This window comes from Phyllostomus hastatus, unplaced genomic scaffold (genome assembly GCF_019186645.2).
Source record: "Phyllostomus hastatus isolate PE091 unplaced genomic scaffold, TTU_PhHast_1.1 phas_contig_209, whole genome shotgun sequence".
Lineage (NCBI taxonomy): Eukaryota > Metazoa > Chordata > Mammalia > Chiroptera > Phyllostomidae > Phyllostomus > Phyllostomus hastatus.
The window spans coordinates 3,573,406-3,596,541 of NW_025333735.1; the positions used below are offsets into that span (position 1 = coordinate 3,573,406).

At 39.9% G+C, this 23,136-nt stretch overlaps 1 protein-coding gene across 2 annotated transcripts in view; it reads left to right on the forward strand.

Moving 5' to 3' along the window:
* Positions 1-333: 333 nt before the first annotated feature.
* The window catches only part of MCOLN3 (mucolipin TRP cation channel 3), a 37,128-nt gene continuing 14,325 nt past the window's right edge, over positions 334-23,136 (forward strand). The window contains exons 1-7 of one of the 2 annotated variants that reach the window (XM_045835463.1): positions 334-511; positions 3,370-3,599; positions 6,026-6,193; positions 13,035-13,188; positions 14,380-14,464; positions 14,543-14,639; positions 22,609-22,708. In XM_045835463.1, the coding sequence (XP_045691419.1) occupies positions 3,372-3,599; positions 6,026-6,193; positions 13,035-13,188; positions 14,380-14,464; positions 14,543-14,639; positions 22,609-22,708 (832 nt within the window). In that variant the 5' untranslated portion in view covers positions 334-511; positions 3,370-3,371. Of the gene's footprint in view, positions 512-553; positions 721-3,369; positions 3,600-6,025; positions 6,194-13,034; positions 13,189-14,379; positions 14,465-14,542; positions 14,640-22,608; positions 22,709-23,136 lie in introns of those variants that run through there. The other variant, XM_045835462.1, reaches the window with a different exon arrangement.

Consider the following 23,136-nt stretch of genomic DNA (forward strand, 5'->3'; position numbering starts at 1 on the left):
GCAGCCAGACTCCTAGCGCGCATCCTGGCATCCCGCCCCCTCTGCCAAACACGTGAGAAGAATGGGACCCGAGGGCTGGCCCCTCTGGCTCTAAAGCACGAGTACTTTCATCTCACTTCTGCTCAACCAGTGAACGTTCGAGTAAGATTGTGCGAGTTGTTTACCGGGACTAGAGAGGCGTGTGGGGAAGGGGTGGGGGTGTCGGAGACCCGGGGTGACTCCGACAGCCTCCCTCCCGCTGTCCGCCCTCCTGGAAGGCGGCCCCAGAAAGGCGTGGAGGGGAACTGAGCCGTGGGGCGGGGCCACACGAGTTCCAGTGGCCGGAGGGGGGAGGATGCCACCGTCAGCGGCTCCTCCGGTTTGAGCTGGGCCTCAGACGTTTGCAGAGCGATGTCCTGACGCACCTGGTCCCCCGGGGGCAGAGAAGACCTAACAAGGCCCGCTGAACCTGCGCGTCCGGGTCGCCCGGTTTTCCCCGCCCGGCGCACCCTCCGCGTGCTGCTGGTCGCAGGTGAGCCCAGCTCCGCACCATCCGGAGGCATCAGGTGTCCTGGGCTGGGCGCCCGCAGCTCCAGGAGGAACTGTGATGTCGCGAGCCTTCGGTGACAGAAAGCGGGAGGGTCGGGCCCCGGGACTTCGGCTCAATGAAAGGGACACAGGTGGCAGTGGGGCACCAGCTGCAGCAGTTGGGCGCAGCGCCTGCTTGGCCGCCCCGCCGAGGTCAGTGGGGGCGCGCGCGGGCCGGGTTGGGAGGAGGCTGGGCCGGGCGTGTTGGCGCCCCTCACCGGGTACCCTCGCGGGGGTGGGGTGGGGTGGGGTGGGGTGGGGCGGGGTGGAGGTTCGATCTGCGCTCTGGGGCGGGAGTGCAGGGCTGCAGCCCGCTCTCCTTTGGCGACGAGGGGTCTGGGCAGGCTTCAGTTGTCACAGTGCCCCTGCTCGGAAGGGCGTGAGTGATGCCGGCAAGTTCATGTTTGCAGGAAGTTTAGCGGTTAGTGTTTTTGTACATAATGTAACGTCTGGACAACTCGGTGCAACGTGCTGAATTAATTAATTGGGATGGCTCATTTTCTCTTTGTTCCTGTGGGTTACTGTTACATGGCGGGTGACCAGTTTGTTTAAAGTTTAATTTTCCCTGTATCAAAATAGGGCTTCATGTGACCTCAAATCTGTAATTCACCAACATGTTTTATGAAGAGCTTCATTATATTGGTGTTCATATGTAAGTTTTGAGCAACAAAAAAATCATCTTCGTCTTAAGTCTTGTAATAAGTCCTTTAAAATGCTGATTAAAAGTATCATACCTATTTGAAGAAGGGCATAATGTATTCTTGAGTGAAAATCTTAAGGTATTAATAAGGTTTTTCTTTCCTATATGTCTTTACTTAAGAATTATTGTACTTATACTGTGAAAGGAATTTTAACATACAAGCCACACTTTAATGAGTTCTATCATAATTATTTCATTTTGAAGGTGCTCATTTGCTATTGTAAATATGTCTTATGTGTCATTGACTCAGTGATGTCCTTATTATTATTTTTTTTAATCAAGAGTTTAAAAACTTTTCCGATGCCTAGTTTTTATAGTCAATATTTACTGTTTGGAAATGTTTGCTGAGAATGTTTGAATCAGAACCAAAGTGGGAGTGTAGTCTTGAAAAACAGCATGGTGCCAAACAGTGACTTGTCAGATGCTGTGTTAGCACAGTTTGAATCCTCCCTCGATTTCCAAGGACAGTGGGAAAATATCAGAGCCAGCCTTTTCAATGGCAGGACACTACTCTCCCTGGAGGTTTGGGGTATTTCTTTTTAGCAGGTTTCCATAATATCACTGTCAGTTGGAGGAAAAATCCAAGATAGGTTCCAGTTTCTGGAGTGACGTCTTTGTCACCTTGGAAAAGCTGCCTATAAACACAATAAAACCAGCCTTATCCTTTTCAAACGGACAATAGAAATAATAGGTATGAAGTACTCTGAAAAGTAAAATGTGCTACAGAAATGTAAAGCCTCCAATAAAAGGCAAATATAAGTGACATGGCTGATTGGTATTTGTGTTTTTTTTTTCATTTTGATGTCTTATTATACTATTACAGATGTCCCATTTTTTCCCCCTTCACCCCCCCCTCTGCCCAGCCTGCCCCCTGCCACTTCCATAGTCAGTCTTCATACTGTTGCCCATGTCCACGGGTCCTTCATGTATGTTCTTTTACTGATCCCTTCACCTTCTTTCAGTCAGTCCCCACCTTCCTCCTCCCTTTTTACAGCTGTCAGTCTATTCCCTAATTCCATGCCTCTGTTTCTATTTAGCTCATTAGTTTATTTTGTTTGTTAAATTCCTCTTATAAGTGAGATCATATATTTGTCTTTCAACAATTGACTTACTTCACTTAGCACAATAGTCTCCAGTTCTATCCATGCTGTCACAAAAGGCAGGAACTCCCCCTTTTCTCTGCTGCATAATATTCCATTGTGTAAATATACCAGTTTTTTGATCCACTCATCTACTGATGGACACTTATAATAGCCAAGATTTGGAAACAACCTAAGTGCTCATTGGGATTTGGAGCTTCTGTGCTCCGCATTGTGGAACAGTTAAGGCCCCCAGGGCACACAGTGCCTTGGCTGTTCAGGAAACTGCTCTGTCTGCTGGAGCTGTAGGGAAAGTGAGGCTGCTTGCTTTTATGCAGCCTCACTTTGCAGTGACCCTATGCAGTGGCTTTATGTGCATTTTAATTTAACACTCAATGCAATCACATGAGGGCAGCTACTGTTGTAATCATTTTGTAGAAGAGAAAACTGAGGTCAGAGAAGCAGAGTGACTTGCCTTGTGTCATAAAAGTATCAAGTTATAGAACCAGGATTAAAAACCAAACAGAGCTCAGTGATTTAAAACTTTTTTTGATAATCTGATACATCTTTAAGCTTCTCCCCAAGAAAAGTGGCCATGTACACATATAAAAAACATTTTGCACATAATTTCAAGGCCCACCTACCCTCTGAACCCCTGACCTGGGCTTTTGGGTCACACCCCATGCTCCAACTACAGCTGTTATGAATGAGACAGGAAGCCACTCCTACCGTGTATATGTGCATGTACATGTAACTTTTTACTAATAGGAGCAGCCCTTACATCTGGTAAATTTCAACTGGGTAAATATTCATTTAATAACTGAAACAAAAAGAAAAATGGCTTGTAACATTCTAATTGAGTCTCTAAACATTTAAAGTACAGTTGAAAGCAGTGGTGCTTATTTGAAACCAGATCTTTAGTTTAGACTCCTTCAACTGTCCTGCAATGGCAAAGAATATAAACTTGTGTCTTTACTTACAGAATGCAAACAGTTTTGTTTGTTTGTCTGTTTTTTCCTCTAGAGATGGCAAATTCCGGGGTAGTTATAAGTAGCTGCAGCTCTCACCAGGAGGAAAATTGCTGCACTTTTAACCAGAATACATCTCCCTCCGAGGAGCTTCTACTAGAAGACCAGATGAGGCGGAAACTCAAATTTTTTTTCATGAATCCTTGTGAGAAATTCTGGGCTCGAGGTAGAAAACCATGGAAACTTGCCATACAAATTATAAAACTTGCAATGGTGACTATCCAGGTGAGCATCAGCAGCTGAATCAGGACTTCAGAGGCTGGGGCACTCTCTCTAATGCATCACCATGAAAGTGGATGTTCCACTCTCAGTATGTATTTGACAAGTTGGAAAAGCCTATATTTTGTGATTCTTTATTCATATTGGTTGTGATTTACTCTTGTGCACATATGTTTCTCTGTTGGTGAGAGTAATTATCTCTTATTAAAAGCAAATGTTTGAACATTAATATTTTCTATTTAAATGAGAATTGTGTCTCAGGCTAAACATCATGTTATCTGATTCTTAAAACAAATCACAGATACTGGTTTTCCCATTTCACAGATGAGAACACTGAGGCTTAGTGAAGTAAAATAGCCTGTCATAGTCAGGAAACCAGAAGGACAGAACTGAAATTCAAACAGATTCATTCCCTCTAAGACTTAGGATCTGAATTACTCCTTAATCTTTTAGGGAGCTCATCTTCCTGTGTGTCCTAGAGTGGTCAAGTGGAAAATTGGCCAATAGTTTAAAATGTTAAGCCTGTTAGTAATAAACATGTGAATGGTGTTTAGGTAAGTTAGGTACGTTTTTGAAATGAACTGAGGGTTTCTTAATTGAGACCTTTCCTTAATTTATATCTGAGCAATCAAGCAAATATATAAAGACAACTTTGTAACTAATCAAACAAGGGTGACTTGGTGACAGATTCCCTGTTTTCTGGGGAAAAGAAGGTGGATTTTCTGTTAAGTTGGAGACTTTGTGTTTTGGTAGCAAAAGAAAGATGGGTAAAATGATGGGCATCCTAGTCTTCCCATTTCTTGGCTCAGCCTACCAATCATAGCAGTTCTATGCCATTGGTCTGCCCGTCCGCCTGTAGGCCCACAAGGGCAGGGACTGGTGACTTTTCGTTGTATCCTCAGTATCTAGCTCAGGACCGGCACACAGGAGGTCCTCCTGTATTTGAATGAATTGGTAAAAATGTGTTTGCGAATTCTCTGGAGGCTTTTTGGTTGTCAGTTTCAAAAGATGTGAAATTCCTGGAATATCAAACTACCACGTTGTTAGGATTTAAATAGGACTTTTAGCTTAAAGAGGCTCTTCGGAAATGGGAGTTGAGTTAGGTGTGGAGAGGGGACATGTGTAGAGTATAGGGCATACATGTACAAGTGAGAAGAAAGGGGAAAAGATTTGTTCACTCTATATTTTTCTGGTCAGACTCTGGAGTACTTTGTGTAGTTTGGGATTCATCTGTTGGATGGATTCAAGTTTTTAACTATATACTTTTTGGTAATATGACTTAGAAAAATCATTTAACTTCCCTGAGCCTTTCTGTACTCATTTTGTACAGTAGGACATGAAGAACTATCCCGTGGGCTTAGAATGAGGAAAGTTCCTGGAATAGAGTGTGGCCCACAGGTGCTCAGTGTCCTTCCCTTTTCCCATACAAAATACACCCTGCCTCACTGTGGGATCAAAGTCAGAGCGTTTGTTCTAAACTACGGGCATGTGGGTGTGTGCTTGTGTGTGTCTGCGTGGCACAGGTAATAGAGAAAGATTGAGGCGGTTCGGGAGGAAAGAGAGGTGAAAGAGAGATGGAGTAAAGTAAGGTTTTGGATATGATTGACGGAGTTTATGTTACTGTGACAGCAGTGTAGTTAAACAAACTTTTTGTGTGTGAACAGCTGGTTTCATGTGAAAGTCTGGGGTCAATCCTGCATGAATATTAAGGATATGTTATATTAATAAAATTTACAGGTGAGTTCAAAGGATGTTTTTCATTTTGGGTCTTATTGTCACAGTTTTGGTAATTAGAGCTAGGAATATAGCTTGATTATCAGACTTAGATTAATTTAAGGTGTTTCTTACTTTATACTAGATACCTTCTTGATATCCTTCAGAATTCATTTTTAAACTCCCTACTTGCTGTTCAAGTCCCCAAGCCACCTGTCTCCATTTCTTCCACTAATATTTTTTCCTCACTGTTCTTCTAGTTGAATTATGTCCTCCCAAAGCGCTAAGTTCTCTGCCACCTCCTTAGCTCCTCAAATGTCCTCTGCCTTGGTTCTGCACACACTTCAGGGTTTCTCTCATTCGTTTTTCAGTAAAACTTCCTATTTTGTAGCCAAAGTGGCTTTGCTCCTCTGAACACTTGAAGAACTCAAAGACTTTTCTGAACTCCTAAAGCTTTAGATGGCTGGGGCAATGCCATAAGTAAGATCATACGTGAAAATAAATGTTGAAAAGATGCAAAACCATTTTCTTTTGCTTTGGATCTAGAAACCAATCTTATCTTTAAGGATAAATTAATTCACAGTACCAAAGATTAATTTCTATTGAACATATTCAGGATTAATTAGACACTGTATCTTGAATAGAGAGAAATTGATTATGTGGAGACCTTTATTTTGTTGCTTTTTCACCCTCTTAACTTTTTCTTTTTTTCTCTTAAGCTGGTCTTTTTTGGGCTAAGTAACCAGATGGTGGTAGCTTTCAAGGAAGATAACACTGTCGCATTCAAACACCTCTTCCTAAAAGAGTATGTGGACCAAGCGGATGACACATATGCAGTGTACACACAGCGCGACGTGTACAATCAGATCCTCTTCACGGTGAACCAGGTAAATCAAGCATTGCGTTTTTTTGAAGTCCACAGATACGGTAATGGAATTTCCTTGATTTTCCTCTCTCAGAGGTGCATGTGCATTCTCTACTTGGGAGAAAGAACAGACTGAAAAATAGTGAGCAACGTGCATAATAGAAACCGACATTCAAATGGAGAAGGGTAACATTTCTGTGATGACGTGTAAACAACATGTATGCAATCATTTTTTAACTGTAGTTAAAAATATTTCCAACGACCTTTACAAGAGTTTTTGGCTAACACAGATACAGAAACTTGAGAGACTTAATTAAAAGAATCAGAACTATGGTTTGCCATGAGAGCTTCAAAGATTTAACATTATTAACCATGACCCTAGTTGTAAGTAGTCATTAAGTCTTCAGAGTTTATAGTTTTAGGGGCTCTTAAGCACTTAATGAGAATATTCACTTTGCAGAGTATATATAGCAACCAAGACTTGAAAGTTCATTTAAAAAATAAGTGAGGCTTTTATGCCATGCATGACAATGATCTTATTGTAATATTGATTAAACTGCCATAAAAGTAAGCTTGTCCATGCAGATGAGTCAAATTCCTATTCTGAGTTTCTAATCAGTTTGCTTTTGCTCTAAACAGTAGTTTCTCAAGATCCTAAATCTCTTATTTTGTAGGCATCTTTGAAAGTGTTCTTGAAGTCAGTATTTCCACACGGGTTACTTTGCAGACCACATTTCAAAATGATCACGATGTTTCTTCAAACAATTGTTACAATGCAGTCGCATTGTCTAAGATTAGATGCGCAGGGAGATGTAAACTGCTGAGGCGGGACATGTACTTATGGCCCCCATGGCTTTCTGTTAGCGTCCTGATTACAAACTTGGGCCCCAGATCTACAGGAATAGAAGTAAGCTGCATAAGTTGTTAAACAGAACTATGTCATTCAATTTGTAAGGAAAAAAATAGTATATCACTGGAGATAGTATTGGGATTTTTGTTTTAAGTTTATTAAGTTTCTCTAAAGCTATTCTAAACCAAATTGGTAGTTTTTTTGTTTTTTTTTTTTTTAGGGAGGGGACAGAGGCATGAAGTAAACAGTTCATTAAATTCCTCCTAAAACATTTTACCTTTATTAGTAGACTTAAAATTAATTAAAAAATATAGTACTATTTAGCATTCATTCCATATTCATTGTAGAAATGGATGTAGATCCCTTACTCTAGTCTACAAGTAGATAATATTAATTAGGGTGGTTTACCTTGGGGAGATGATTGCCCACCATCTCCCAAGCTTTATAGGCATTTTTTGCCTAAGATAAAAATATCTTGATGAAAATGTTCATGAACAGGCAGAGATTTTGTGGTTGATGAGGTTAGTCATTCTACATGGTTCCAGAGAACTGAAGAGGGATGGCATGGGCTGCTGTTAGAGAGGGAGCTTTGTTTGCTGTAAGGAAGCATCTCGATGGTTGAGACAATGGTCCCCAAGGGGAACTGGGAGGACAGTGGCTTCTCAGCAATTAGAGATAGTCCGTGACCAGTTAGTTATCTCGAAGGGTTTAGCCTTCAGGTGTCCTCTACCTAGACCATCTCGAGGACTCATTCAGGTCCAATGCTAGTAATAACATCACTTTATGTTGATTATATATGCTTTTATATTTGAATGTCCAGACACTAGTTATTTTGTTTTAAATTATATCTTGGCTTTCCTCAGCCATTTGTGGGTCATCTTTCTTGGGTTCCTTTCTTTCATCTGCCCCTTAAATCTGGGCAGTCCTCAAGGGTTTGTCCTTTTCCTGCAAGGAAAAGTGGAGGACCACTCTGCAGCCTTGCAGCCGTCACCTCATCAGCAAGATGAGGTGACTTCTAAACAGTCGCTCACACTGCTACATGCCAGACAGCCACAGGCATCTGAGGATAGCTTCGTACAAAGCAGGTTCATGGTCTCTGCCCACCCCCTCCCCTGACTTGTTTCTCTTTTTGGCCAGTTGCTTAGATATAAAAGCCTCAGTGTCTTACAACCATTTACTCTTGCAGTTTAAGCATAGCCTATAAATTCCTACTTCTGGTTGGCTTCCCTTCTTCCCCATCCAGTGCCTCACCTCTTCTTGGCTGTCTTCTATAGGATTCACCTAAAATCACAGATTTAATTGTATAATACTCCTCATTCATTACATATCTATGTACATTTATATCTATGTAGCTATATCTATATCTGTATCTATATCTATATGTAGTGTTCAGTGCCCAGCATTTAGTGTACTTACTCTTTGAAGACAGAGTATATAAGAAGCACTCAGACGTTTGTAAATGAATAAATAAGCTCAAAGGGTCCTTATATGTGTTAGGATTAGGTGATTACAGAAGGGTCACAAAGAAGCAGTGGCATAAATCTGCTTTGCTTGGGTGCCACATCACTCAGATAAGGGTCTCTCATGCATCTTATATTGTCTCCCAAAGGATGACCTGTGACCCATGCATCTATGTGAAAAACTTCTCTCAAGGCAGAGCTGCAGAGGCAAATGGGAACAGGTGCCCAGCCTGATAAAAACCTCACAGAGGCCACAGCCACTTAGGAGACCCATCCGTCAGTCCCATAGGTCATCTGCCTTTCAGCCATGGTCCCACACCACATTCTGGTCCCAGAGTCCTCTGACCTGGGCTCCAGAGCTGCCCTTTAGCTGGACAGAGCCCTGCCACTTGCCCTTGACCATTCAGCCTTGGCAGGTGCTCACACCTCTACACAGCAAGGTAGTCTGGCCATAGCGTAGCTTGTAAAGTCAGCAGGTACCTCCAGCCCTGTGCTTCAGATTCGTGTTTCAATATCTCACAAGCTTTAAGATACACAGTTTCTGTGGTGAGGAGTTTCAGATCTTTAGGTAATTCCTGTGGGTTTCCCTCACCAACAGAGGGCACTCAGAGGGGCTACAGGACCCCAGGTGTGTATGACTTGACTTCATGACCCCTGCTTTCCTTTCCAGCTTTACCTTTCCTGACAAACCCCACATTCCAGGGACACTGGTCAACTGGGTACCTGTGTATGTGACGTGCCATTGAGTCAGCTCCAGCTCCCGGAGACCCTAGGAATGAGTGGTGTCCACAGTGTCCTGTCCTCAGCAGCCCTGCTCAGCTCCTGTAGCCTCATGCCTGTGGCTTCTTTTATGGAGTCAGTCCATCTCGTATTTGGTCTCCCTCTCTTCCTGCTGCCTGCTATTTCTCCCAGCATTATCGTTTTCCCAAAGAGCTCTGCTTTCTCATCATGTGCCTGAAGTAGATTACTACACTCAGTATCTTTTACCTTCTTTTTCATTTAATGGACTTTTTACCTCTTACACCCTCCCTGCTCCCTGCCCCTTATAAAACTACCAATTTGGCTCAGAGTGGCTTTAGAAAGACTTAATACACTATTTGCTTGAATAGAAAACAAAAATCTCAAAATGGAATATTTCTAGCATTATCTGGTTTCTCCCTACATGTAGGACATAATGCTGTTTAACAATTTATGCTGTTTACTTCTATTACCACAGACTCCTGGCTCATTTTCCCAATCCCAGTGCTCACAGAAGGCTGGGCTTCGTGGTCACACACATTATCCTAGAGGTTTACTTGCATAGATCAGCTCTAATAAATGAAGAGCCACTGTGGCATTATAATAATTTTATACCTCACTATTAATTTGACACCTACTCTGTGCCTCCTACTGTTACAAGCACTGGGGTTAGAGCAATGGACTTGATAAATTCCTTGCCCTGTGGAGTTTACATTTTAATGGAGAAGATGGATGTTAAACAAGTTGAACCAAAATTACTTGATTTCATGTAACAGTGAATGCTAGAAGTGAAATAAAGTAGCATAGGGCATTAATAGTACAGGGTGGTCAGAAAAGACATCTTTGAGGACTTAAAGTCTGGGGAAGAATATTTCAGGCTGAAGGAGCAGCAGCAGCACTGGCCCTGTAGGCCTGGAAAGATTGAACATGTTTAAGGAAAATGCAGAGGAGGCAGGTGTAACTGTAGGGGAGAGACTCTAATACATCTTACCAAAGACTAATTTTAGCATTTTATGTCTCAGATATTGCTTTTGGTACATAAATACAGTAGTGAACAACTAGACAAAGTCAAGGAAGTCATATTCTAATAAGAAGAGATAGGCAGTAAATAAGGATATCTATCTGTTGGTTCTAAGCATACTGTAAACATATAAAAGAAGCAGGCAGAGTGAAAGAGTGGAAGTGCTGGGTGAAGGCGTCTCTGAGAAGGTGATGGAGGTGGGCAGAGAGCAGACCACAGGGTGGAGAGGCAGCCTGTGGCTACCTCAAGGAAGAAACAGCAGAAACAGAGTCTCAAACAGGTTTGTGTTTGACTATCACTTTTCTAAGAGTTTTACATGTGTTAAACTCTTACGTACTTACAAAGTAGTCTTACTTACTTACAAAGAGTTTTACTTACTTAGGACTATGAGTTCTTTACAAAGGTAGAGTGTGGTGGGAATCCAGTTTGGAAGCAGGAAAACCAGGTTAACCAGGTGGGAGATGATGGTGGAGTAGGCTAGGGCAGTAGCAGTGAGGGTAATGAGAAGTAATTGGGTTTGGGATGTAATTGGATAGTAATGCATGATTATCTGATGGATTGGAAGTGGAGTGTGAGAGAAGAAGACCAAAGGATTATTCCTAAGTCTTGGCCTGAAAATGGATTGACTTATGGAGCTTTTTATTGAGAAGAAAATTATTATAGAAGGAGCCAGTTTTTCTTGTTTGTCCATTTATGTTCAAGATTCATCCTAGGCACCACAGGTAGATTGCTGCCCACCCGCATATGGAACTGAGTGGAGAGGCCAAGGTTGAACATGTACATTTGGAAGTCATCAGCATTGGATGGCATATAAAACATGGGGCTGGCTGAGATCACCATGGAGAGAATATGGATAAAGAGGTTGAAGCCTTAATGTAAGGCACTCTGAGATGTAGAGACTGGCAAGAGGAAGGTTCAGCTAAGGAGACTGAGAAGGAGCAGCCTGTGTTCTAGAAGTCAAGTGAAGAAGGTACCCCATGAAGGGGAAAGCACTCAGCTGCACCGAGTACTTTGGGAAGTTAATATAGATGAGAACTGAGAATGAAGCGTGAAGCACCAAGAACTAGGAACAGAGCAACATACTCAGTAACGTGCTATTTGTACCAGGCCTAGCTCAGAATCAATTCCACAGGTGCATATTATGAGGGAGGACCCCCCAAAACCTGGAATTATCTTCTGGAGGGTGGGTCCCTTGTAGTATAGGCTTCTCTCACTAAGTGAGGGTTCTAGGAACCCATCTGTGTCAACGTACTGACTGACATTGTTGTGAGAGGCTGCATTCTGCTTCAGTGAATTTTTCTGAAGTCTCTTTCAATGAATTTACCCATTTCATGATGGATGGTTTACGAGTGCCCTTGTCACACCATGCTGAGTGCTTAGCAGTTTTTGACCCCAAATGGCATGACCCCTCTGCCCCACACTCCCTATTCACCTGATCTCATCCTGAGCAACTTTTTCTGTTCTCTGAATGAAAAAAGTCCTCAAAGGGAAACGCTTTTGTCAGTGTGGAAGAGGTAAAATAAAAAATGGCAGAAGCACTAGAAGACATCAAAATCAACGAGTTCAAAAACTATTTTGAGCAGTGGAAAAAATCTCAATGGGTGTATTGCATCAAATGGCAAGTACTTGGAAGGAGACTGAAGTTTAAACATGTAAGAATCGGTACACAATTTTTTACAGATAAATTCTGTTTTGGGGGTCCCTCCTTGTATACATGATTTCCTTCAATGATCATAGCATCCTTTTATTTTTTATTTTAGAGAGAGGGGAAGGGAGGGAGAAAGAGAGGAAAACATCAGTGTGCGAGAGGAACATTGTTCGGTTCCCTTCCATATGCACTTCAACTGGGGACTGAACTTGCAGCCCAGGCATGTGCCCTGACTGGGGACTGAACCAACAACTTTTTGGTTTGTGGGACTATGTCCAACCAACTGAGCTGCACTGGACAGGTCTTGCATGCTTCTTTTAGTAGAATTATTTATCTATGTGTCTATCTCACTAAATTATTAATTGGAAGAGACAGATACCATATCCTTATCTTTGTATCCCAATTGTGTCCAGTGACATTGTTCAAAATAAGTTTGAAACATTTAGTTTGTGTTTTTCATCTACAGAAATCCATTAAGTGGTTTAGGTGGAAATTACTCCGTTTGTAAAAGCAACATTGTGTTTTAGTTAAAGGATTCACTAGGACAGGGGAATATTGCCATGAAAGTGACTAAACTGTATTCTTGCAAAAATAAATATTAACATATTTTTAATAAAATGTTTTGCTGGTCAGCATGGAACAATTGTATCCCCCTTCCTGTATTGCAGTAGTAAAGCAAAACTCTGACCTTACAGGACATAGGTCTAAGATATACAAACCATTTCCTGAACTTAATTCTTTAAAGGAGGAAAGAAGATTATGTGGTTAAGCCTTTAATTTTGCAGATAAGAGACCTGAAACTCAGAAGGTTTGTGATTGGCCTAAGGTGACAAAATTGACACTTGAACTCAGAACCCTATTTCTCAAATGCTGAGCTTCTCTGCTGTCTGGGGACACAGTAGCACGTCACTCACACTGCACATCAGTGTGATGGTCTCCACACAAAGTGTGAGTGGGAGCCTGCCAGGGTCCCGGTGGGGAGGGAGGGAACCATGGCTTCACTTTTATCCTGGCTGGCGTTCTCACTTTGTTTGTTTTCTCCTCCTTCTCCCCCTCCCCTTCCCCTCTCCTCTCCTAACCCTCTTCCCGTGTTCCCCTCTCTCTTCTCTCTCTCTCTCTCTTTCTCTCACTCTCTCTGTGCCAAAGTACTTGCAGCTGCGCAACATCTCAGTTGGGAACCATGCTTATGAGAATAAAGGCACGGATCAGTCCGGTATGGTGATCTGTCAGCACTTCTACAAGCAAGGAAACATCCTTCCTGGAAATGATACCTTTGACATTGATCCAAAAATTGAAACTGGTAATGTTCTTCTATAAGCTAGAACTTCCATTGTTAATTCCTTGATTTATATTTAAAGTCAGTAACTCCATCTCTGAAAACATTGATTTGGTTGGTGCAAAGAGATCATTGTAAAAACCATGTAGACATTACTGTGTGTCAGGTGCTGTTCTAAGCCTTTTAGTTTGTAACTTATGATTCTTAAAAAGAAAAGCCCCAACAAAGTAAGGTTTATTGTTCTTCCTTCTTATAGAAGACTAAAGTATGGCTCAGAGAGTTGAAGTGATCTGCTCAAGAGGCAGCTAGGAGCGGCAGTGACCCGGGCTGCCTGGGCTCTAGCCACGATATGCCACTGCCTCTCATGCTGGAGAAGCTAGTTAAACAGGCAGATATTGTCCTTACAAAAACTTATGCTTGCAAATTATTGATGTATCTAAACTCCTTTTTTCAATAACACTTCATTAGTCAGTATTTATGGGGGTAAGTTGGGGTAGGAATAAGAACCAGAACTTAGAAAAGCACATCTTATTCTTATTAGCAAAGTGTTATTTGCAATTTGTACCTGAAACATTAGCTTAGTTCATTAAAAAAAAGGTATTAGTCTTATTAATCAATGTCACTTCAATAAAGAAAACAAGTATTAAAGAACAAAGGATTAAAGAACAAAGGATTCCAACAATAGCCACTGGTGTTTTTTTTGGGGGGGGGGTGAGGAGGGATAGTAAAGGATTATAGTAGTGACTAATGAAAACCTTCTAAGATGCTATCTTCATTTTTTTAAGTGCTTATTGAAGAAAAATAGTCAACACATAATATTAAAAAAGTAGATTCTTTTTACTTAGAAAAATTTGTCTCTAACACTGCAAGTGCTTCAAACTTATGTTTAGGGTACAGAAGAAAAAAAGGAGTGTAGGAAGGACTCAAAGTTTAGGCTTAAAGGACAGAGAGGAAGATCACATTCTCTAGAAGACTAATAAAATGGAGGTCAGACCTTCCTTCACTCCCATCCACTGCAGAAATGTGGCCACACAGGTCTTAAAAACAAATGCATCACTGTAACCAAGTAGTATAGATGTTCAGCCTTTAAAGTCTTAATTCAGAAAAATACTAGAATCTGAATATCTAGTTTTAAATATATATGGTATTCTCTTTTCAAGATGCACTTTTATTCATTTTGGCTGCTCTGTTATGTTTCCTTCCTTTCCATGGCAGAATGTTTCTCTGTGGAGCCAGATGAGTCTTTTTACATTGGAACGCTAGAAGAAAATAAACTGAACTTAACGCTGGACTTCCACAGGTGAGGGAAACAGGCAGGAGCAAACTCAGGTTTGTGCGAGCATGCATTCACTGCATTGAGGTCTCCTCTGTTTTCTAGGCTCCTAACTGTGGAGCTGAAGTTTAAACTGAAGGCCATCAATCTACAGACTATTCGTCATCATGAGCTCCCTGACTGTTATGATTTCACTCTGACTGTGAGTATGGACTGGGTTGAATTTGGTTCCATCCTTGAGGAAAGTGTTTCATCTAGTTGTATGTTCATCTACTTGTATTAAGTCATGATCAAATACATAGGATGTTTCCACTTGAATGTGCATAAGGGAAGCAATGGTACAGCTAGTTCTTTTTTGTTATAATAACACTTTTGCTTGTTAATTATCTGTCTTCTGCACCTCAACCTAAGTACTATGAGGACAGGGACTTTGCCTAGTTATTGCTGTCGTTAGTACCAAAGCATGTGTCTGGCACAGGGTAGGTGTTTCAATACAAAAGGTTTTATATGGTCAGCGTCTAGCAGTCTGTTGCTGTGTGCTTAAGGTCATTGTCAAAGGTTCTTGTGGAGTTTCCTCACCGTGAAGGAATGTTTGTAGCCTCTGGGTTATTGCTCACAGTGCCTTCCTTGTGCTGCCTCTGCGTGCTCTGGTGAGTTTCTCCCCGTCAGTCCACCCTATCGCTTCTGTGTTCTCCACCGTCAGTTGTAAATGGATCTATTAATGCTCTCTAGAGAGCACAAGATGCCCGTCATGTGAGCCTGTAACCTCACGAGGACTAGAGTCATATGCAGGAAAGCGTTGTATACAACTTGCCTTCATATGATACAAATTTCTGTTACTTCGGCAGTCTGTGTCGAAAGCTGTGTCCACAGTACTCACCTAATTGTAAGAAACCAAGTTTTCAGAGATTCAGGTTAAAAAACATTAAGAATATAGTATAATGTGGTAATTGTTCATAACATTTGATAAGAAAAAGTACTAATACTGTAAGGCTGTTTTGAATTAAGCTACAAATTTTTATCTTAATATTAACCAGGTTATGAATTTTCAATATTACTTGATTTTTTAAAAAAGTGACTTATTCAATGTCTTGTCTTCTTCCTCCCTCTCTCTCTTTCTTTCTCTCTCTCTCTCTCGTTGGGAAATGGTATTTTTCAGAATTTTTATAAATCTTCAAGGCTTAGCTCGATGGATGCCTCCTTCATGGACCCTTATGTGATTCTTCAATTACAAATACTTTCTGTGCTTTGAACTCCCAGATTTTTATTTGTTTTTGTATTTTCTATGCTCTTACCACCTTTTCATTTATTTTAGGATTTTCTAGTGGTCTGTCATCAACTCTGCTAGACTGAAAGCTCCTTGAAGGCAGGAACTATTTTATTAATATTTTCATTCCTCAAAGAATATAGTAGGTGTTTCAAATATTTGTTGAATGAATAAACACTTCTGAAATGGAGATCCTTTTTAATTTTTTAATTATACTTTCTTGACTACACCATTATAAATGTCCCAATTTTTCTCCCTTTCCCCCTTACACACAGCATACACCACTCCCTCAGGCAATTGCCCCACCATTGTTCGTGTCCGTGGGTCATGCGTATAAGTTCTTTTGCTTCTCCACTTCCTGTACTGTATTTCACATTCCTGTGGCTATTCTGTAACTACCTGTTTGTACTTCTTAATCTCCTCACCTCTTTAACCATTCCTCCAAATCCCCCTCCCATCTGGCAACCATCAAAATACTCTCTGTATCCATGATTCTATTTCTGTTCTTCTTATTTGCTTAGTTTGTTTTTTAGATTGAATTGTTGATAGATATGTATTTTTGCCATTTTATTGTTCATAGTTTGATCTTGTCTTTCGTAAATAAGCCCCTTTAACATTTCATGTAATAATAGTTTGGTGATGATGAATTCCTTTAGTTTTTTCTTGTCTGGGAAGTGCTTTATCTGCCCTTTGATTCTACACGATATAGCTTTGCTGGGTAGGGCAATCTTGGCTATAGGTCACTGCTTTTCATGACTTTGAATATGTCTTGCCAGTCCCTTCTAGCCTGCAAAGTTTCTTTTCAGAAATCAGCTGACAGTCTTATGGGAACTCCTTTGTAGGTAACTAACTGCTTTTGTCTTGTCTTTTAACATTCTCTTTTTATCTTTAACCTTTTGCATTTTATGTATGATGTATCTTGGAGTGGGCCTCTTTGCATCCATCTTGTTCGGGACTCTCTGTGCTTCCTGGACTTGCATGTCTATTTCCTTCACCCAATTAGGGAAGTTTTCTTTCATTATTTTTTTCAAGTAGATTTCCAATTTCTTGCTCTTTCTCTTTTCCTGGCACCCCTATGATGCAAATGGTGGACCTCTTGCAGTTGTCATAGGGGCTGTTTATACTATCCTCATTTTTGCAGGGGGGGATTCTTTTTTCTTCTTGTTGTTCTGATTGGTTGTTTTTTGCTTCCTTATGTTCCAAATCATTCATCTGATTCTTCATCCACTCTACTGTTGTTTCCCTGTCAATTGTTGTTTATTTCAATTAGTGTATCCTTTGTTTCTGACTAGATCTTTTTTATGCTGCTGAGGTCCTAAGTTCCTTGAGCATCCTTATAACCAGTGTTTTGAACTCTGCATCTGATAGATTGCTTATCTCCATTTTGCTTAGCTCTTTTTCTGGAGTTTTGATCTCTTCTTTTATTTGGACCATGCTTTTTTGTCTCTTTGTTTCAGCAGCCTCCTTGTGTTTGTTTCTATGTATTAGGTAGGGCTCTTTTGACTCTGTGTCTTGATAGTGTGGCTTAATGAAGTAGGTGTTCTGTATAGTCCAATAGCTCAGCCTCCCCTATTACCCAAGCTGGATGTACTCAAGGTGTGCCCTTTATGTGGGCTGAGGGCACCCTCTTCCTGTAGTTGAGCCTTGGTTGCTATTGGCAGATCAATGGGAGGAATTCCCCAGGCTAGTGAACTGCAAGGATTGGCTGTGACCACTTACCACCAACCTCCGCCCTCTGTGGAAGATCAGTTGTGCCGGAGCAAGGAGATTGTTTTTAAAATATTTTATTGTTTATGCTACTACAGTTATCCCACTTTTTCCTCCTTTACCTCCCATCTTCAATGTAGCCTGTGCCCCCCACCAATTCCGTTATCAGTCCCCACACCATTGTCTATGTCCTTGGGTCCTTCATATATATTCTTTGACTAGTCCCTTCACCTTCTTTCAATCAGTAACTACCTCCTCCTTCCCCTCATGTGGCTGTCAGTCTGTTCTATGATTCTGTGCCTCTGGTTCTATTTTGTTGATTAGTTCATTAGATTCCTCTTATAAGTGAGATCATATAGCATTTGTCTTTTCACCAACTGGCTTATTTCATTTAGATAATAGTGTCCATTTTTATCCATGCTGTTGCAAAAGGTAGAAGTTCTTTTTTTCTTTCTGCTGCACAGTATTCCGTTGTATAAATGTATCACATTTTTTTGATTCACTCATCTACTGATGGGCACTTAGGCTGTTTCTAAATCTTGGCTATTGTAAATAGTGCTGTGAACATGTGGGTACATAAATTCTTTTGAATAGGCATTTTGGGATTCTTAGGGTATATTCCTGGCAGTGGAATCACTGGTACAAAAGGCAGTTCCATTTTTAGTTTTTTGAGGAAATTCCATATTGTTTTCCACAGTGGCTGTACCAGTCTGCATTCCCACTAACAGTGTACTAGGGTTCCCTTTTTTCTACATCTTCACCAGCACTTGTTGTTTGTTGATTTATTGATGATAGCCATTTTGGCATGTATGATATAATATCATATTGTGGTTTTAATTTGCATCTCTCTGATGGTTAATGATATTGAGCATCTTTTCATAAGTCTATGGACCATCTTATATGTCTTCATTGGAGAAGTGTCTATTCAGGTCCTTTGCCCATTTTTTAATTGGATTCTTTGTCTTCCTGGTGTTCACTGTATGAGTTCTTTACATATTTTTGAGATTAAACCTTTGTCCAGTGTATTTCTGGCAGATATGTTCTCCCATACCTCTGGTTCTCTTTTTATTTCGATGATGCTTTCTTTAGCTGTGCAGAAGCTTTTTAATTGATATAGTCTCATTTGTTTATTTTTTTCCTTTATTTCCTTTGCCCTAGGAGGTATATTGGCAAAAATATTGCTATGTGGGATAACTGAAATTTTATTGCCTATGTTTTCCTCTAGGACTTTCATGGTATCATGAGTTATGTTTAAGTCTTATCCATTTTGAGTTTATTCTGGTGTATGATGTAAGTTGGTGGTCTAGTTTCATTTTTTTGCATGGATCAGTCCAGTTCTCCCAACACTATTTACTGAAGAGACTGTCTTTACTCCATTTTATGCTTGTCCTCCCTTTGTCAAATATTAATTGACCATAGAGACTTGGGTTTATTTCTGGGCTCTTTATTCTGATCTATGTATCAGTTCTTATGCCAGCACCAGACTGTCTTGATGACAGTGGCCTTGTAGTGTAGTTTGATACCAGGTATTGTGGTTCCCTCCTACTTTGTTCTTTCTCAGGATTACTGAGGTTATTTGGGGTCTTTTTTGGTTCCATATAAATTTTCAAAATATTTGTTCTAGATCTGTGATATATACCATTGGTATTTTAATAGGAATTGCATTGGATATATAGACTGCTTTGGGTAGTATGGACATTTTAATGATGTTAATTCTTCCTATCTATGAATGTGGTATATGCTTCCACTTATTTGTGTCATCCTCAATTTTTTTCTTCAGTGTCCCCAAATTTTCTGAGTACAGGTCTTTTACCTGCTTGGATAAATTTATTCCTAAGTGCTTTATTTTTTTTATTGCTATAGTAAATGGGATTGTTTTCTTAGTTTCTCTTTCTGATAGTTCATTTTTGGTGTATAAAAATGCCATCGCTTTCTGAATATTGACTTAGGAGATCTTTTTAAATGACTCAATATAATGCTTAAAAGCAACCTGACCTATTAGACACATGCAGATGTTAGATTTTCACCATTATTGTAGAATCATCCCAGTCTATGCCTGTGCATTATGGATTTAACAATGCATCTTGTAGGACTCTGGTAGAACTTCTGGTAGTTTAATCATGAAAGCCACTAGGGGGTACTTCATTGTCATAGGAAAGCATGAATGGGGCAGCATGCAATTGAAGCAAAATGCAGGAACTTTGCTGTCAGACAAGCCTGGATTTTAATTCCAGCTCACCAGTTAGTAGCTATGTAACTTTAGGCAAATTACCTAATTGGTTTGAGCTTCAGTTTTCTCATTTGTTAAATGAGATTAATGCTCACAAACTGGACAAAGTTGTTGTCAAGACTGAAGATAACATAGACAAAGGACCAACCAAAGTATTTAGTATATAGTATATATTGAACTTATTCAACAGCTATTTATTAAACCTTTTCTGTGTGTGCCCAGTTGGGTTTATGATATAAAAGTAGTACATTAGCGTTCATTCAAAGTAGTTTGATAAATTCTTGCATCATGTATTTTGAAGTTCTTTATTAGGTGTATGCACATCTAGCGTTCTTGTGTTCAATTGAACTGATTCTTTTGTCACTTTGAAATAGCAGTCTTTAACATTGGTAATATTCTTTGCTCTACGATTTACTTTGATGTTAATATAGCCACTTCAGCTTTTTTTTATTAATGTTAGCATGGTATATCTTCTTTTATTTCATCATTTTAAACCTATTTGTGGCTTATATTTAGAGTGGGTTTCTTATTTGGCACCATGTAGTTGAGTCTCAGTTTTTTACCCATCCTTGCAATCTCTTTTAATTAAGGTGCTTAGACCAATTAAATTGCATGTGATTATTAATATGGTTTCTCTCTTCCTCCTTTTGAATTGAGTATTTTTATGATTCCATTGTATCTCATTTGTTAGCTTTCATTATCTATAACTCTTTGTTGTATTATTTTTGGGTGTATAGTGCCCATATTTAACTTATTACAATCTACATTCAGATGATATACCACTACATAACTAGTGTAAGAACTTTATAACAGTACATTTCCATTTCTTCAGTCCTGGCCTTTTTGTTGCTGTTATACAATTTACTTTACAGATTTGTTATACAAATTATTATTTTTGCTTTAAGCAGTCAATTGCCTTTCAAAACAATTTAAATGATAAGAAAAAAGCACTCACACTGGCCCTACAGTGACCATTTCTGTGGTGCCTCATTCCTTTGTGCAGCCCGAGGTTTCCATCTGGCATCATTTCCCTCTGGCCTGAAGGGCCTCCTGTAACATTTCTGCAGTGCAGATCTGCTGGCGATGAGTTCTCTCAGCTTTTGTATGTCTGAAAGAGTATTTCTCCTTCATTTTTAAAAGGTAGTTTCAGTGGGTATAGAATTCTAGGTTGTTTTTTTCACCCTGAACCCTAAAGATGCTGTTTTTGATGAGAAATCTGCTGTCATCTTAATCTCTGTTCTTCTGTATGGGATGTGTTTTCCCCAGTCTGGATGCTTTTAAATTTTTATCTTTGTCTTTGATTTTAACAATTTGATCATTAGTGTATTTTCCCTCATGTTTCTTGTGTTTGGATTTCATCAAACATCTTGGTTCTGTGGATTTATAGTTTTCATTGTATTTGACATTTACTTAGTATAATTTCTTCAAATATACATGTGTATTTGGGCATTTGAAGTTGTCCCCACAGCTCACCAATGCTCTCTTTTTTTGCTTCATTTTTCATTCTTTTATTTCTGTTTCATTTAGATAGTTCCTATTGCTATGCCTTCAAATTTACTAATCTTTCCCTCTGTACTATTTAATTTGTTAATTTCATCCAGTATTATTCTTCTTTGTTTAAAGAATTTATTGAGATGTGATTGACATTAAACCAAAGTGTATTTACTCAACAGATATTTAGTGAGCACCTAATATTTCCTAAGTCCCTGAGGCTCTTTGGGAAAACATGGTTTTCCCTTGGTAAGGATTTGTAACTCACTCAAAAAATACCAAGCATCTTCCTTGTGTGAGGTGATAGGCTGGGTCCTCCAGCAGCTATGAAGGTGGACAGACACTGACAATGGCCTTGGTTGCTTGTCAGGGAAAGAAGCTTACAGTCCAATATGCTGAGACAAAGAGACCAGACTCATTAAATTTATTTGATATCATTTCTCTGAAGTGGTATCTGATTACCCCACATGCAGAAGCTACAATAAAACTCATTTAAATGACAGACTTTTTAAAGGACTTTTTAAAGAGAAGGTGTTTTAAAAAGAGACTGATTTTCTTGCCTTGCCTTTCTTCTCCCTGCGGGAGGGACGTGGAAGGAGCTGGAAGGGGAACAGTGGCAGGGCTGTGGGAGTTCTGGCATGGTTCTGTCCCCTTTGTGCCTCGGTCCCTAGTTATTTCCTAGTTATCCCTGAAGAAAGACCATGGCAGCTGGTTCCCTGGGACCACATCCTTGGTAATACATATGGTTCTACAGTGACTAGGGAATGTAGGTCCAGAAGGAAAATAAAAAAAGTTCTACCTGGAATGCCTCAAGAGAAATAACGAACCTCTGTGTCAATAAGAATTTCAGCAGCACTAAAAACCTACCCCTAGCTGAGGAACTGCTGGATGATGGAGAAAAGCACAGTTGTACGAGCTCTTTAAAAAGTTTTTTTCATTAAAGTGTAGTTGGGATACAATATTATATTAGTTTCAGGTTCACAACATACTGAATCAACATTTACATACCCTGCACGGTGATCACCACACTGAGTCTAGTAAACATCTGTCACCATGCAAAGTTATTACAATGTCAGCTGTATTCCCTCTGCTGTACACTGCATCTCTGTGGCTTATTTATTTGATAACTAGAAGCTTTGCCCCAGCCCTTGCTCATATCAAGAGGGTATCTCAGGTACTTAGAATGGGAAGGCGGGGAAGTTCTCTTAGTTTAGAAGTTGTCTAGGGTTGGAATATTGTCCTAGGAATATAGGATTTTATGACTGAAAAGCCTCTGTAGAAGATACAGTTCAAACTTTTCATTTCACAGAGAAATAAAAGTGAACTTCCCAGGGTTGAACAGAGTTAGCAATAGGTTAGGGATGAGACTCTGGGTTTCTTCTTACATGGAAAGAATTACTTTATAATTAATGCATGGAGGTATCTTGGCCTCAAAAACTGTAGGTATGTTTTTGACCCTTTTCCTTTTCTTTGCAGATAACATTTGACAACAAAGCCCATAGTGGAAGAATTAAAATAAGCTTAGATAATGACATTTCCATCAGAGAATGCAAAGACTGGCACGTGTCTGGGTCAGGTAAGTGATATATTTTACTAGTTTTCAAAACGGTCATTAAATTACTGGTCTCAGGGATATGTGGAGCCTCAACTGAAAGACTGTACCATTTCCAGGTCCCTAACTCTCTGCAAGTAGATCAATTTGTTGTAGATAGCTGATGTTCCAGGTGATACATGCATTATTAGTATCTAACATGACTTTTCCTGCATTTTCCTTGTGCCCTCATTGGCTCACTCCTTACTAAAAAATATACTTACAGTCCCCCCAGCAAAAAAAAAAAAAAATCACACTGAAACCAATGTTTTAAATGCTTATTGCATAAGTACTTCTACCTATTTTTTTCTCATGTTAATATTTTAAAATATCCTTGAGATAGGCAGTATTACTATTTTTACAGATAGACAAGACACTGACTTTGTGGAACTCTATTCTACTGGGGTGATACA